The following is a 17,557-nucleotide window of genomic DNA, read 5'->3' on the forward strand; positions in this document are numbered from 1 at the left end:
AACCTTTTTTTACACGTGGGCAACACTCCCACCTAGAGAGGCAATACACTCTGTGCAAAAGAGTGTTGTCTATTTTTGTTCATCACTGCTTCCCTGGAGCACAGCACAGGTGTGTGGAAGAACAGTTGAAGGAGCTGTTAAATGTTTGCTGATCATTTAACTTTTCCAACTCTGTAAAGACGGCATTTCGATATTCCAAAGCTGCAGATGAGGAAACTGAAACTAGAGGTTAAGTAACTTGTCCGAGACAGCGGAGCTGGTCAGCGGCAGAGCAGGGCTTGTAAGCTGAGCTATTTAAGACTAGCATACGTAACCGTAGAAATCCATGGAAACTTTTCTGGAATAGCTTGTCATCTTTTGTGTTTTCCCCCTTATTTTCCAGTACCTTCTACTCCATGGACAAAGTAGCAAAGGCAAATACAAGAGGTGGCTGGGTTTTTGTTGTTGTTGTTTCTTTGTTTTTTTAACCCAGCAATTGATCTCACTGGCCCAACCAATTGAGCTTGAGAACTTGCATCATTTTTCTCTTTTGTCAACTGTAGGTAATCCCAGTGAGGGTTATACGTATAACTGCACCACTATGAGGATGGCTACTACTATAGGCTTTGTGAAATTCTTCTGATCATCTGCCTGCTTGTATATTACTTGGGGGGGGGGCGGTCAGGGTGGGGATTCTAGGTAAGAATCCAGAGAAGAACTAGAAGGCATGATCTAACTCTACTGTTTTGGTGAAATCCTTGCAATTTCTTGGTAGATATTGCATATTTCCAGATACTCCAGAGCTTACACATCTGCCACCAAAGCAGGGATGGCAGACAGAGAAGTTGTTGCCATTTATTGAATGCTTATGAAGTTCCAGGCACACTTTCTGTCAGTTTATTTAATCTTCACACCATTTCTACATGGTCGGCCTTGTTTCCCCCTCTTTTACAGATGAATGTATTAAGTTTCAGAGAGGGTGAGAACTTGTCCAGGGTGACTCAGATTGCATGTGGCAGAGTCAGAACTGGAACCCATGTCCACTTGGATCAAGATACCCACCTTTAATCACTACTCACACCATCTCTTGTGAAGATAACGCCCAGAACTGCCGGGCTGATTGACAAGCTTTTCTTCTTTCCGGAATGAAAACCAGTGACTATCATTGAACACAAGTGTCTTGCCTGATGTGTGTGTTGTTTTGGAGTCTGATTGCTGCCTTGGAATCCCGGATCCACCACTTAGTTCTTTTTTTTTTTTTTTTTTTTGCTGTACGCAGGCCTCTCACTGCTGTGGCCTCTCCCGTTGCGGAGCACAGGCTCCGGACACACAGGCTCCGCGGCCATGGCTCGCGGGCCCAGCCGCTCCGCGGCATGTGGGATCCTCCGGGATCGGGGCACGAACCCGCGTCCCCTGCATCGGCAGGCGGACTCTCAACCACTGCGCCACCAGGGAAGCCCCCACCACTTAGTTCTAAACTTGCTTCCCTATCTACAAAATGAGCATAGTGACAATAGCACCAACCTCGCAGAGCTGTTTTAGGGATTAAATAAAAGTACTCATGTAAAGCATTTAGCACAGTGATTCGTAAGTTTTTTTAAATGTTAGCTATTTTTCACAGGGAACTATATTCAGTATCCTGTGATAAACCATAATGGAAAAGAATAAGAAAACGAATGTATATATGTAAAACTGAATCATTTTGCTGTACAGTAGAATTAACACAACGTTGTAAGTTAACTATACTTCAATAAAATAAAAAATTTAAATGATAGCTATTTTTATTATTAGACAGTTCCCAACGTAAATATGGATGGAGTTCCAAAAGTTCATTGTACATTCAGTTGTTTGGACTCAGAACATATGAAGAATATTAGATGTTCTATTTGATTACCCATAAATACTATTATTGTGTCACTGGCAATGTATGGACTTAGATGTGCATCCCAGAAGCCGGGGCTCTGCAGGGTAAGGAAGGGGCACAGCACAATCTACTCTATCCCAGGGCTGTTCTCCGTGGGGGGCCAGGTCCTAGAGCCCTCAAGCTGCCTTAAGCCCTTCCTCTATGGTTCTAGGAGGTTTTCTGCTTCAATATTATTCTCTTCCTGCAGCAGTCATTAAATATTCAGTGCCTCTGGCCGTTGTCCAAGCCTTAAAAAAAACAAACAATCCTCTTCTCCCTGCCACGCTTGCCCTCTGTGCCCTGCATCAAATATCCTGTTTCCCCAGTAGCTGGCTCAGGAAAGCAACCGCTAATTTATGATGATCTGTGAAAGCCCTAAACCTCTTAACCTTCCCAGAGTTGTTTACCTTTTTGAAGAAATGGAATCTAGAGTTTCAGGCAGCGACACAGAGAGCAAGCCCAGAATCCGTAGCTCTGGGATATTAATGATGACCTTCTTACAGTGTCGTTTTGAGAATGAAGTGCCCTCAGACAGGGCTAATGGGTCCACTATCTGTTTTCTGACATAATACCCGTAGGACGGAAGGTACTTTGAGGCAGACCCGCTTTACCTGGAAGTTTGACCTGGGATCATCTCTCTTAAGTTGACCTTGTTTTCTTTATCACCTCTTTCCTTCTTCCATTCCTTAAACCACTTTTTCTGAGAGCTTCTGGATTAAAAAAAAAAATAGTTGTAAGGTAGACGGACTTTGGTAAAAACTGGGACCTCTGATGGGGTATGTGCTTGTTCAGTGACTAAGAGATTGTTGATGTGTTGGCGGAACGCAAGAAGGATATGCAAACCAGTGACAAGAGTGTGTGGGTGACAGATAGCTGAAGACTAAGATTCCTGTATTGTCCAAGCTAAAATTTAGGACACATGATCTAAGTACAAATAAATTTATGGAGACAATGGGACCAAATAATTGAAACTGGGATGCACGTCAAACTTATGATGGCTGAAAGAGCCGGGCAGATAACTGGAGAGAGAAGCCTTGTGGTGCAGTGGGAAGAGTTTTGACATTTCTATGTCCCTGTGCCATAGGCAAAGACAAAGATGAATAACCCAAAGCCCCACCTTGCCTCTTCCAAACATAACAGAAAGTTAGTGACGTCCTTTTTATGGCACTGGAGGAATGAAGAGCATCTGCCCTCTCTGCTCAGCTCCAGACCAGCATTTCCAACTGATTCCTGAGCATCTTTCCCTTGATGTCCAGGAAGTGCTTCAAAGGGAACCTGCTGGTCCTTCTTTGATCTCAGTTCATGGCTTCCCCATACACAGAATCATACAAGCTAAATATAGCAATTATTTTGTCTTCCTCTTCCTCACTTAAAAAAAAAAAACCAAGTGGTCCCTGAGACCTTTTATTTCCATATTTCTACCACTGAAATATCTTTTCTATCCCTATTGCCATCATGACCCTCTATTTCAACTACTTCATTGGTTCCTTAGTTAACATCCTTGCATTCAATCTCGTCCTCTCTATTCCCTCCAGACATCCACACACACACACACTTTCCTCCTGCAAAATCTTTGGATATTTATCGTCTAGAATAAACTATAATGTCATACAATAGTGCTGAAGGTTTTGCCCAGTTTGATTTCAGACTCTTCTTCCTAACTTCATCTCAACCAACGAACGTATCCTGCATTGGCTCACACCGGACTAGTCATTTCCTGAAATAAGCCTCTGTGCTTTTGCAAATGCTGTTCTTCTTTTCCCACTTTTCATTGTTTTATTTTTAGATGTCTCTCCCTCTGTGGAGCTTGTCTTAGGTCTCCTGATGAGAATTAATTATTCTCTCCTTGGCGTTCCCTACAACGTCCCCATCTATCCTAGCATGTTCAGAGACTGACATGTATACATTTCCTCCTCTTCCCCGCCCCCCGCACAGGCGTTCATCTTTAGACCCCAATCACTTAGCCCACTGCCAGCATCTAAAAGGTACTTGCTAATAAATGCATAAAGTCAGAGCTGAAATTCAAACCAAGGGAATTTGCCTTCCAAGCCTGGACCTTTCACCAATACAGACTATGTAGCTCTGAATCACAAAATCTTTAGCACCATGACTGAAGTGTCCTTGGTCACAAGGGAGAGCTGGTAAGAGGATGAATGATTCAACATAGCTAATCTCCACTAATGGAAAAATGTCTCAAATCTTAAGTATTAGTGACGATAGGTCTATGTCAATCCTTTTTTTTTTTTAAATCCCTTAGTTATAATCCAAATAGCTGGAACAGAGCTGTGTGATTGTGGCCACAAAAATCTAAGGTTAAGAGAATTGCTAATCAGAGAAAAGCAGTCACTGAGAATCCGGGCAGTAATGATATTGAACACTTTACATGTTACAATGCCTGGTATTTTTATAAGCTAATTTGAAAACTCAGAAAAATCCTTCCTTACAGATAAGGCAACTAAAACTTAGAGATGTTAAATAACTCATGCAGAAACATATTTAAGTTTCTGAGATGAGATTTGAACACAGTTCTGAAAGACTTCCAAATTTAGCCTCTTTCCATACTCCAATAAACGAGTAAAATTAATTTTATACATTTTTTGTTGGTACAAACTAATACAACTAAAAGTATCTGGATTGGGGCTTCCCTGGTGGCTCAGTGGTTGAGAGTCCGCCTGCCGATGCAGGGGACATGGGTTCGTACCCTGGTCCGGGAGGATCCCACATGCCGCAGAGTGGCTAGGCCCGTGAGCCATGGCCGCTGAGCCTGCACGTCTGGAGCCTGTGCTCCGCAACGGGAGAGGCCACAACAGTGAGAGGCCCGCGTACCACAAAAAAAAAAAAGAAAAAAAATCTGGATTAAGAATACAGTATAATTTTTATCTTAACTGATAGCTATTTCTTATCAGTTATAATTATTGGGAACACAGTGACCAAATGTTTTCCTGCAAACTATTCTTGCTTAGAATTCATATTGCACCTTGATAAGTAAGAAGCACAAGAAATAGTAAGATAAGACAGGAAACATTGTGGTCGTGTGTCCAGTTTCAGATACATTTTGTTGCAACCAGAGTTTCAGCTGGATGAAAAGACAAACTCAGCAGGTGTGGGTTCTCACTTTGCACCCTCCTACCTGTCACTGTTCAGGTAGAAACTCTTTAAGTTTCCCTGCACATCTTTTCCTGCCCAAAGGGACCAAGTCAATATCCAGTGAAGACATGTTGAAATGGCACAGTCTTGCTTCCTTTATTCCCTTATAATTATATGAGTTCTGTGATGCTTCTAAAAAACGTTCTAGAATGAGCATCAAAAAGGAAAGGAGAGGCCCCTGGGAAGACAACTCCTCCAAAACCCGTTGCTTGTGAGATTGCACAATGGCGAGAAACGTTTGGACTTAGAGCTCTTGGCAGTACATTCTGTCCAGATTGCTTGGCGTCCAATTCCGCTACTCAGCAGTTTCACTCCGATTGGCAAAAGAATTAGATTTTTATTGGATATTACTCAGTCTCTAGAACGTATAGTAATTGCCTAATGGGAGTTCATGGGCATTTGTTACTGGAAATAGAAAACATTCAAGGTGAAGAGCTCAAAAATTTCAAAGTGTGTTTGAAATCATCAAAGGACTGGGTTAGTCTGAAGGACCAACTGCTGAGATTCCTTCAGGCTCTAACATACATTGAACCTATGCATACCAGATGCTGGCTTTGAAACACTTTAGCATTTTCCAGTTTTCTCAAGGGCGCCTAAAGAAAGTGCCCAGAACAAAATTAAACTTTTAATATATCCTAATTTGAAAAGTACGAGTCTCCAGTTCTTTATTTCAGAGAGGTTTTTATAATATCTCCCTCATGGGATTGTTATGAAGATTAAATGTGTGATGGAGTGAAAATGCTTTGTAAACTAAGATACTGTTATAATTTAGTTTTCTCCATGAGCAGTGGATAGGAAGTAGTTACAAATAAAACCATAAGACTGTTTAGTAGAGCAGAAGACCTCATTAAAATGCACATCTGGGGCCTCCCTGGTGGCGCAGTGGTTGAGAGTCCGCCTGCCGATGCAGGGGATACGGGTTCGTGCCCCGGTCTGGGAGGATCCCATATGCCGCGGAGCGGCTGGGCCCGTGGGCCATGGCCGCTGAGCCTGCGCATCCGGAGCCTGTGCTCCGCAACGGGAGAGGCCACAACAGTGAGAGGCCCGCGTACGGAAAAAAAAAAAAAAAAAAAAAAAAATGCACATCTGGGGCTTCCCTGGTGGCGCAGTGGTTGAGAGTCCGCCTGCCGATACAGGGGACACGGGTTCGCGCCCCGGTCCGGGAAGATCCCACATGCTGCAGAGCGGCTGGGCCCGTGAGCCACGGCCGCTGAGTCTGCGCGTCCGGAGCCTGTGCTCCGCAACGGGAGAGGCCACAACAGTGAGAGGCCCGTGTACCGCAAAAAAAAAAAAAAAAAAAGAGATAAAGTGCACATCTGCAGACTTCATCTGTAGACTCTGACATAGAATTGGTGATTGATTCTGATTAGAGCCGTGAGGAAGCACTCATCCTGTTTTGTTGAATGAATAAATGATGTGGATTTGAACTGAAATTGGAAGGACGAGTGAGCTTTGAATGGAATGGATGTAGAGGATGGGGTAGGTAAAGAAGAATGTTCTAGACTGAGGAGCCTGCACGAAGACCAGACAATAGCAATGGTTTGGTCCGCAGTCGGCTGTGCCCAGACGTGTCAAGGGCATCATGCGAGATGAGATTGGAAAGGTGACTTGGGAACAGATCATGGAGGACCCTGAATGCCAACTTGAGGGTTTGGATCAAATTCCGTAACAATAAGGAGTCACTGAAGGTTGTGGGGAAGGGAGACTGACATGATGTACAAACTTTCTGGATTTTGCCATGTTGCTTCTCCTAGCAGCATAATTCACCCCAAGATGTCTTGGATGGGCAAAACATGGCGATAGGCTGGCTGGCAGGAAGCTATGGAGTAGTTTAGCAAGAGTGACAGTAGGAGAAAAAGCAGGGTCATAGACACAAGGGATTGAATGAACGGCACAGGAGGGGAGCAAGAAGAGGGGTAGGGGATGGAGGACCAGTTTTCCAGTCGGAATCATTGCCATGGGTGGAGGCAGAAACAGCAGAGTTGATCTGAATAAGGTCAGAGCTTTAGGTGATTTCCTTACCAATCTTGTGGTTTTATGTCTGTTATCAATTCAGCACACTCCGGCCAATCAACTCCAGCTTGGACCATTTTCTCACACTATTGCCAAGGCCTCTGGGTGGTCCTTTGAGTGCAGTGACAGGCCCTTCCTCTTAAAGGAGAATGCCAGCTACTTTCAAAGGAACGGACCCTACTTTTTGGGTACTCCTTTCTCTATTTGTATCCTCATGGCAACAGAGAACACACAGATTGCTCCTACCCAGCTCTGCAAATTAAGATTCACAGAGCTGCTAGGTGGGCAGTTTTTCAAGACAGCCTTTAGTTTTTGTGTTCTTTTTCCTTCTTGGCCCAGCACGACTAGTTAAATGCAGGAAATTAAGATCACATTGTCCGGGTGTGCCTTGACTAAATTCCATTAGATTGACAACCCCAAAAGTCCTGATTATTTTGTTTTTACGTTGTCTTCATATGCATAAAAATGCATTGTAACCAGCATCAAAAGATGTTTATTAAAAGTTCATTTGAGAGGGATGCTGGGTTATGCAGCCCTCAGGAGAGTAGGAAACGGTCACATCATCTGCCACGGAAGTGATGCTGAATTCTATACAGGAAGCATTCCGGTTCCCCTGTTTCTGCCTTTTTGGGGGTTGGGGGAGGGGAGTAGGAGGCTATTGTTGGGTAGAAGCACGATAAAGAGATGCTCATTCCTGCCACAGAAAGCCAACTATTGATAAAACATTCCTCTCATTACAAGGAGACTGTAGAATTTTGCTAAGTATGTTGGAGGGAGCAAACCTTAGCAATATAATTAATAGAGACTGTACTTGAAGTGCTTCTTACAGAATGGGAGGTTTATTTCTCTGTGGGTGTTTTGGCCTTTGTCAAAAGGGACGCCATCAGTCTCTGATCTATAGGAGTTTATGATCTAAGAAGAATAACACACAAGAGTGGGTTGTAATGTATATAAAAAACAGTAAAAACACAAACACAGAAATTATACATAACCTTTGCTTTTATTTGCTTTTGATGATGACAGCAAATAAAAGCAAGTGTCATGTATAATTGAGAGGCTTAAAAATTGCTGGATAGGGCTTCCCTGGTGGCGCAGTGGTTGAGGGTCCGCCTGCCGATGCAGGGGATGCGGGTTCGTGCCCCGGTCCGGGAGGATCCCACGTGCAGCGGAGTGGCTGGGCCTGTGAGCCGTGGCCGCTGAGCCTGCGCGTCCGGAGCCTGTGCTCTGCAACGGGAGAGGCCACAACAGTGAGAGGCCTGCGTACTGCAAAAAAAAGCAAAACAAAAAAACAAAAAAAATTGCTGGATGACTTTCATTTATTCAGTAACCATTCACTGGGTGGCTACAAAATGCCAGAAGTGTCCGATGAACTAGAGACATAAAATTATACAAGACATAGTTCTACTCTCAGAGAGCTCCTGGTGTACCAAGGGCTATGGAAGCGTAACCCTTATGATGCCATCAGAGAAGTGAAAATGTGGAAAGATGTAGGAGGCTCTCTGGGAGCCCAGAGGAGAGAGCGCTTACTCCTTCTGGAAGTTGAGGGAAAGCTTCAGAGAGTGGGCAGATCTCCACCTGGGTCAGCAAGGCTGAATTCTTTATTTATTTATTTAATTTATTTATATATATTTTTGGCCACACTGCCCAGCATGGGGGATCTTAGTTTCCTGACCAGGGATTGAACCTGTGCCCCCTGCAGTGGAAGCACAGAGTCTGGAATGCACTGGACTGCCAAGAAGTCCCTAAGGATGAGTTATTTAAATGACAATTCCAAGCAGAGGCTAAAGGAGTGAAAAGGCGTAGAATCAGTTAGAATATATGGTTTAATTAGGAAAATAACGAGTGAGGCAGAAACTATTTGTTGTCATTCCCCTTGTTGCTCATTAAATCCCATTGCCATCAGGCATCGGTACCATATGCTTCTGAGGACTTGAGGCCCCGCTCCAGCCCACGAGTATGGTCTTTAATAGTCTAAACTAATCACAGTCTATCAGTTCCCCTTACCAATGACTACTTTTGGCATAGGCTGGTGTTATGAGTTGAACTGTCTCCCAAAAGGACATGTTGGAATCCTCACCCTGGTACCTGTAAATGTGATCATATTTGGAAACAAGGCCTTTGCAGATGGAATCGTGGTAAGATGAGGTCATTAGGGTGGGCCTTAATCCAGTATGACTGGTCTTTATAAGAAGAGAACACCATCTGATGATGCAGAAACACACAGGGAGAACACCATGTCATGAAGAGGCAGAGACTGGAGAGATGCATCTATAAACCAAGGAACACCAGGGTTCTCTGACTTTCCTCCTAGAGCCTTTCGAGAGGGCTGGTCCTGCTGACATCTTTTTTTTTTTTGTGGCTGCGTCGGGTCTTCGTTGCTGTGTGTGGGCTTTCTCTAGTTGCGGCAAGTGGGAGCTACTCTCTGTTGCTGTGTGCAGGCTTCTCACTGCAGGGGCTTCTCCTGTTGCAAAGCATGGGCTCTAGGCATGCGGGCTTCAGTAGTTGTGGCATTCAAGCTCAGTAGTTGTGGCTCGTGGGCTCTGGAGCGCAGTCTCAGTAGTTGTGGCGCATGGGCTTAGTTGCTCTGCGGCATGTGGAATCTTCCTGGACCAGGGCTCGAACCCGTGTCCCCTGCATTGGCAGGCACATTCTTAACCACTGCAGCACCAGGGAAGCCCCCTGCTGACATCTTGATTTTGACCTTTTACCCTACTGTGAGATAATAAATGTCTGTTGTTTTAGGCTGCCCAGTTTGTGGTACTTTGTTACAGTAGCCCTGGGAAACTCATGGAACTGGATAATGAAATGAGAGAAAGCAGCTAGGGACTTCCAGCGACAACTTCCTCCCTCTCCTTCTTAGAAAAGAACCAAGATGGGGCATTTCTCCCTCTGTCTTTGCCCATTACAGTTATGGTGGATGGAGCGGCTGTACCCATTTCACAACAGCAAGGGGATCTGTCTGAGCACGAAGGCCAATCTGCAGAGTCTGGTAGAACAGAATGTACAGGCCCACAGTGATGTCATGGAATGGTTGAATTATCCTGGGATTTCTGGATTTTCTATTATATGAAACAATAAAATTTGCTATTTCCTGTGCCATCTTAAGGGAAAACACCTTAACTCATACATCAAGGGTTAGTGGTGTCTAGAGGAAATAATTGAAGTCAGGAAGTCTTTTGTTTACTACCAGCTACTGGCCATGGTCACCATTTCCAATAAGTCCTATGCAAAAGGGACACTCCCCAAAAAGGCACATCCTTTATTACGAGCCAGTTCCAAATTCCATTAAGGCTTCTTCCCTGGTGAAGGGGACGGGCCCATATATGAGTCTTGAGGTCCTCCTGGCCTTTGTATGTGTTTCCCATCCCAGAAACATTCTCCCACCCCACCCTCTCCACCATCAAGCTATTCTCCACCCACCTTCTGGCTTTCAGCTTAGACACCATTGCTTTGAGAAGATATCATTGACTCCCAAGACAGGTTTAGGTGCCCTGTTAATGGCTTTCTGGGCACCCTGGACTTGCACCAACTTGGATTACACTGTATTGCAACTGCCTGTTTACTGTTGCTATCTCTCACTAGACTCTAAAGTCTTGGGGGCAGAGACTGTAAATGTCCCACTTACTGTTTCATGCCCAATCTAATACAAGGCCTGTCTCATAGTAGGCACTTGATAAATATGTATTAAGCGAATGAAAGACGTGGCAGTGCTGACAGTCTGCAGTCTAGAGTTTACAACATTCTGTTGAGGGCCATGGAAAAGTGGGGCTGGGCAGGGCTTTGGCAAAATACAAAGGAGTGAGCCTTTGCCCCCAGCCTCTGGGTCCTATACTGGGATTCCTCCACACTCCTGACCTTTCCTTTTCCTCCCACCTTCTACTTTTCTTTCTAGTTCCCTTTAAAAATTTCTAGATCTGGCCCTTATTTGAACTGAATAGGTTAAAAAAAAAAAAAAGGAATGATCATGGGTTACCTAGCATGACCAACTAATCTACTACTTTTCCTAGGGAAAAAGCAGTTTAAAAGTGCTTTTAAGGGACTTAAAAGTTGCTGGTCCAGTGGTAGGACTCCACACTTCCACTGCAGGGGACATGGGTTCCATCCCTGGTCGGGGGAACTAAGATCCCACAAGCCGTCCGGCAAGACCCGCCAAAAAAACAAAAAACAACAACAACAAAAAAACATGTGCTTTTAATACCAGTTAAACTACAGGGAATTATGTCTCCAGAAAGCTCCTAAAAAATAATGTCAGGAATTTATTAGAGGGAGGGAGGAGGAAGGAAGTGGGACTTTCAGTACCTTCATAACATAGGCGGTAAGTGGTTGCCTACTTTGGTCCCAGGGTTCCAGTAAGAACTTTTGGACATCATCCCATCTTTGATACTTGAAAACGTTTTCCATAATGATCTTGGTGTAGTGTTAACCCAATCTAAGGTCATTCATTTCTAAAGGCTGACCATGCATTTGTTTTATAGGTTTTTCTTCTATAGAGGAAGGCATGCAGTGTTCTGGTAGGTATAAGAATTCTAACGGCAATTTTTTTCTTTATTCATTCAAAAAACATTTGGGTGCCTCCCATGAATGCACCAAATACCGTGCTAAGCATCCGGTGATCAATGGTAAGATATTCAGGAGCCCTATCCTAGCGGAGTTTATATTCCAGTGGGAGGACAGACTACAAATAAAAATATAAATTTGCTCCCGATGTTGTGAATGAAAGTAATAGATTGTTGAGATAAGAGAGTAACGTGCAGGGAGGGCACCTAGTGGGTGATCACAGACAACTAATCTAAGAAGGTGACATTTGAGCGGAGACTCAAAGGATGAGAAGGAGTCAGCCTTCGGAAATGGGGTCACGTTCACCGTAAGTCAGTTAAAAATAGCCCGCAGTCTCTCAAGCAGCAAGGTTGGACGTATGGGCAACGAGGCTCCGCCGCCAGCACTAAAGATGGCGGACAGGGGGCGGGGACGGGGCTGCCTGCGCCGTGATTGGTCAGTCAGGAGATGCGTCACGTGGGCTGAGGCGAGCATCCGGGCTCCCGGCAGAGGCGCTGCGGAGGCTCCCGGGAGCGGGCCGCGCGGGGCTAACGCGGCAAGCGGACAGCGGCGGGACCTCCCGGGCAGCCAGCGTGGACGGAGCGGTGCGCGTGCAGAGCATGGCGGGCTCCCTGCCTCCCTGCGTGGTGGACTGCGGCACCGGGTAAGAGCCGCGGGCGCCCACCCCGCTCCCGCGCGGCCCCGCTCCAGCCCCGGCGCCGAGCACCTGCCCGCGGCCCGCCCCCTGTCTCACCTGGAGGTGCCCCGCTCGGGGCCCGGGTCTCGGCCGACAGCTGGGCAGGTTCGGGCGGCCGGCCTGTCTCCGCGCCCCGCTCCTCTCCTCCACGCCCGCGAGGGCCACGCGCGGAGCTCGCTCCCCTTGATGCGAAGAGGACCGAGGGGAGGAGTCGGGCCGGCTCGCCTTGCCTCCCGCCTCCTCTCTCCGCGCTCGGCCGGGGCCTCCCGGGATGCCAGGTTTCAGGCGGGCGGCTGCAGACCCCGCTGCCGTCACTTGCCTTCTGCCTGCCTGACGGTGCCCCTACCTCCTCACGTTCTTAAAAGGGGCCCTCGTTTTGGGTTCCCAAACGCATGCCATTTCTCCTTGCTGATGATTCTCACTTACTTGTGGAGGTTTTTATATTCATCTACCAAGTTGACACCTTTTTTTGCAGCCCACTCTGCTCTCTTCCAGGAGTGAATGGTTCTCTCGGGCTAAGCTCGTGCTTTACTTTGCGTAGAGTTGCCTTTTCACTTAAAAAAAAAAAAAAGACTCCATTTTGAAAAACAGTCTAAATTTGGGAAAGCCTGTTTGTGGTATAGTTTTTATTTCGCATTACTTTTGGGGTGTGATTGCTTCTTTTGATGTTGTTGAGATATGCAAAAGAGACCTTAGGAAGTTTCCTGTACTTTCTTTCAGTGGCCCCCGCTTCACTGGTTTTAGGAAGGTGCTCACCGAATCCATCTAGCTGGTGGTTTAGAAATTCAAGCTTGCCTGCTTGCAGTGTAGGTGAAGTACCTAATAAAGTAGCCTGGAAGTAAATTTAGCCTCTTAAAGATCTTTCAAGATGGGGTTTTAATCATTTTTTCCACAAAATATTCCATGGTATGTTCACCTTAGCCTTGATTCTTTTCTGTAGAGAAATGCACTTGGTTTCGTTTCCTTGACAACCTTGTAGGGGTGTCTTCAGTCCGTCTCCTACGGATCGTTCCTTCCTTTTGCTGCTGAAGCCACCGGTAGTGGTTACAGGCTGGAAAAAACTGTCTCTTTGCTTGTACTAATTTTCCCTTTTGAAATACACATTGTACCAGAAGTTCCGGGGCTCTTTATTTTAGAAGTTGTTTTGTTATCCAAAACCCAAGCCCAAACCAGCATTGATATTAACCCCCCGCCCAGTTGTTGGCTTCCTTATTCAACCCCTCCTCCCAGGAACTGGTGTTCACCCCACACCCACCTGAGGTCTGTGTCAAGAGTGCAGGCAGCAGGTAAAAGAATTTTTCCTTCTCACATTTGCACGTGAGATTTTTTGTTTTTGTGGTTTGGGTCTTGTAAAACTATTGAAATGCAAAGCATTTCTTGGCAGAAGCAGTAAAATGTGCCCACAAGATTTGTCATACCTCTACTAATAGTAAGCTGGGGACCTGACTCATCATTCTTGCTGTAAATATCTAAAATGTGGTGCGCAGTTTTGACTTTTTGAGGTAGGTGGTATCTCACTTGGAGATGTAACTTCAGAATATCTTTGTTTTATGGCCCAGTTATGTTATTGTCTTCAGGCTGTCGTAGGCTTTGGTGTCAGGACTTAGAAACAGTGGCCGGGAATCTTCCCAGTGGGTTTCACATGGACATGTTCTGTTGTGGAAACAACAGTGGTTAATTATAAATTTCCAGTGTCCAGTGTGTGGCCAGATGGAGCAGCCTGGAAGAGCCTAAATTTATTTAAGCATGTTAATAGCTCTTATATTTCCCATAGAGCTAAGTGGTTTTTGGATTGACTTTTACCTCAAAATACAATAAAAAGGGGTAAAATGCAGATTAAAAATAACTAGGACCAAGGAAAAGAATGGGCCTGGGGCGTCACCCTAAACTGTAGACCAGTGGTGCAGCCGACCAGTGTCACATTTGGCCTTAGTCTTCCTGTCTGACAAAATTATAAGAGGGTCATCATCAGTTATGTAATGCCTGTTATCGGGAAGGAAGAGAATACCTGTTTCTCAGGTGAAAAAACTTTTCCTAGTACTAAATTCTAACAGAAAAATTCACACTGAATTATACATAGTGGACCTTAATGATTGAGTAGACAGTGTACTAAATAGTATTTTTTAATTGCAAATAAATTTCATCCTGGGAGCCTGGCCTCCTCTAATGAGCCCTGAGACCAGCTCAGTGAGCACAGGCGAGCTGGGAGCCACGATAATATGGACCATGGCTCTGCTTGCTCCAGAGATGAAGCATCATTTACTTAAGTGAATTACTAGGCTGCTTAGTGTTCAGAGAATATCCCACAAAAACTAGTGTTACTTCTCTTAACTGAACTTTTCGTTTTTTTTTTTTTTTTTTTGCGGTACGCGGGCCTCTCGCTGTTGTGGCCTCTCCCGTTGCAGAGCACAGGCTCCGGACGCGCAGGCTCAACGGCCATGGCTCACGGGCCCAGCCGCTCCGCGGCATGTGGGATCTTCCCGGACCGGAGCACGAACCCGTGTCCCCTGCATCGGCAGGCGGACTCTCAACCACTGCGCCACCAGGGAAGCCCAACTTTTCGTATTTTTGAAGATTTTTATATTTTTAAACTTACTTTGAAAAATGTCAGATCTACTGAAAAGCTGCAATAAGAGTACCGAAAAACCTGCTATATATTCTCTATCCAGTTTACCAACTATTAACATTTGCCTTATTGTTCTCTATATACTATATACATTATTATTTTTCTGAACTGTTTGTAAGTCACAGGCATCGTGCTGTTTTATACCAAGATACTTCAGTGTATCCTTTATGAAAACAAAGACCTTCTCTCATACAGTCACAGACGAGTGATCAAAATCAGAAAATTTAACGTTTATGCAGTAGAGTTGTCTACTCAGTCTGGATCCCATGAATGGTCCCATTATGTCTCTGGATGCTCAGCTCTCTGCCCTCATCCGGCACCATACACTGTGTTTGCCTGTTCATCATGTCTTTTTAGTCTTATTTCACTGGACCAGTTCCTTAGCCTTTTTCTGTCTTTCAGGACAGCGACATTTTTGACAGTCAGTTGTTATGGATCATGTTCCTCAATTTAGGCTTGTCTGGTGTTTCTTTATGACAGATACAGGGTGTGTATTTTTGTCAGGAGTACCACAGAAGTGATGTCAAAGCTTCTCAGTGTATCACATCAGAAGGCTTTTCCCTTCCAGCTTTATTGAGATGTACTTGACACACAACATGGCATAAGTTTAAGGTTACAACGTGTTGATTTGGTACATTTATATATTGCAAAATGATTATCACATTACGGTACTGACACCTCCATCCCGTCACGTAATTACCTTTTTTTTTTTTTTTTTGGTGGGGAGAATATTTAAGATCCACTTGTCTTGGCAACTTTCAAGTATAAAACCGTATTATGAACTATAATCACTGTGTAGCCCATTAGCTCCCCAGAACTTACTCGTCCTATCAGAAGGCTGAAGATGGTTGATGACGTTCATTTGGATTATCTGGATACGGTGGTGTCGACTAGATTTCTCCATTGTACGGTTACTGTTTTCCCCTTTGTAATTAATGTCATTTGTGGAGAGATATTATGAGATTATGCAAATACCCTGTTCTTCCTTAAACTTTCACCTATTAGTTTTAGTATCCATTGGTACTGATTCTTGTTCTAATGGATTATTACAGTGATGGTTGCAATATTGTGGGTTTTTTTTTAAACTTCAGTATTTTCTACATTTATTAGGTAACATTTTACTATAAGGATGCACTTTTCTGTGGCTCCCCTTTATTTATTTATCGTCTGTATGGGTTATTGGCTCGTTCAAAGAGTTATTTATGTCATTCTTACTGTATTCAATGGATTATTATTTCTTATTGCCATTATTTGTTTTGATGCTTAAATTGTCCAGATGTGGCCAGCAGAAGCCCATTCAGGCTGTTTCTGGAGTTCTTTAGACATGTCCCCATCATTTTTTGAGCATTTTGTTATTATCAAAAGACTGCAACGTAGCCAGTGCAGTGCATTTGTCTTTTTACATTTTTTGCTGGAGCATCTCTGAGATAGGTTTCTAGAAATGGGATTTCTGGGTCAAAGGCTAAGTGCATGTGTAATTTTGCTGGACAGTGTCACATCCAACTCAGTAGTGTGTGTCTTCACCAGCAACGTGTGAGAGTGCCTACGGCTTCTTACAGACTCACCAGCAGAGTAATTGCCAAATTAAAAATTTTTTTACCAATCTAGAAAGTAGGAAATGATATCTTATTGTAGTTTTAATTTGAATTTCTTATATTATTATGTGGGAAGATGAGCATCTTTTCATGTGGTTAAGAGGCATTTGCGTTTCTGTTTTCTGTCTCTTCATTTCTCTAGCCAGTTTTTCTGTGGGTTTTTAGTCTTTTGCTGCTTTATTTTTAGAAGCTCTTTATGGATTGGGGTGTGGTGAGGGTCCCACAGACCACCCGCAGGTTCATTGATTTGCTAGGAACAAGCACAGGATGATAGTGAAAAGGTAAAAGCAAGAACAGCCAAGGAAAAAGGCACATGGGGCAGAGCCTGGAGGAAACCAGGAGCAAGCATCCGGAATCCTTTCTCAGTGGAGTCACACAGATGTGCTTAATCACAGCCAGTTGTGACACACGTGTGAACCGTTGTTTACCGGGGAAGCTTGTTAGAGACTCAGTGCCCAGAGTTTTTATTGGGGGCTGGTCATGGCACCTCCTGCCTAGCACAAACCAGAATTCCAGAGTCCCAGAAGGAAAGCAGGTGTTCAGCATAAACTGTATTTGTGTTAATTTTATAATCTGCTACTTTACAAAATGCTCTTATTGTTTGTATGCATTTTCCCCTTGATCTTTAGGGTTTTCCAGATACAGAATTTTGTCATTGGCAAATAGAGATGGTTTTCCCTCTTCCTTTCCGTTTTTAGGAGCTCTGATTGCCTTTTTTAATTTAATTTAATTTTTAAATTTTATCATTGGCAAATAGAGATGGTTTTCCCTCTTCCTTTCCGTTTTTAGGAGCTCTGATTGCCTTTTTTAATTTAATTTAATTTTTAAATTTATTTTTGGCTGCATTGGGTCTTTGTTGCTGCACACAGGCTTTCTCTAGTTGCGGCGAGCAGGGGCTACTCTTCATTACCGTGCACGGGCTTCTCTTGTTGCAGAGCATGGGCTCTAGGTTCTCAGGCTTCAGTAGTTGTGGCACGTGGGCTCAGTAGTTGTGGCTCATGGGCTCTAGAGCGCAGGCTCAGTAGTTGTGGTGCATGGGCTCAGTTGCTCCGCAGCATGTG

General features: G+C 44.5%; 1 protein-coding gene across 6 annotated transcripts in view; it reads left to right on the top strand.

Annotated features, from left to right (window-relative positions):
- The first annotated feature begins 12,100 nt into the window (after positions 1 to 12,100).
- The window catches only part of ACTR3B (actin related protein 3B), a 65,104-nt gene continuing 59,647 nt past the window's right edge, over positions 12,101 to 17,557 (top strand). For all 6 annotated transcript variants that reach the window (XR_014295058.1, XM_082633085.1, XM_082633083.1 and 3 more), the window contains exon 1: positions 12,101 to 12,242. Coding sequence is in view for 4 of the 6 variants with exons in the window: in XM_082633083.1 (XP_082489209.1) it covers positions 12,199 to 12,242 (44 nt within the window). In the remaining 2 variants the exon portion in view is untranslated. The remainder of the gene's footprint in view (positions 12,243 to 17,557) is intronic.

The sequence above is a fragment of the Mesoplodon mirus genome, assembly GCF_964341445.2.
Source record: "Mesoplodon mirus genome assembly, chromosome: 9".
NCBI classification, from domain to species: domain Eukaryota; kingdom Metazoa; phylum Chordata; class Mammalia; order Artiodactyla; family Ziphiidae; genus Mesoplodon; species Mesoplodon mirus.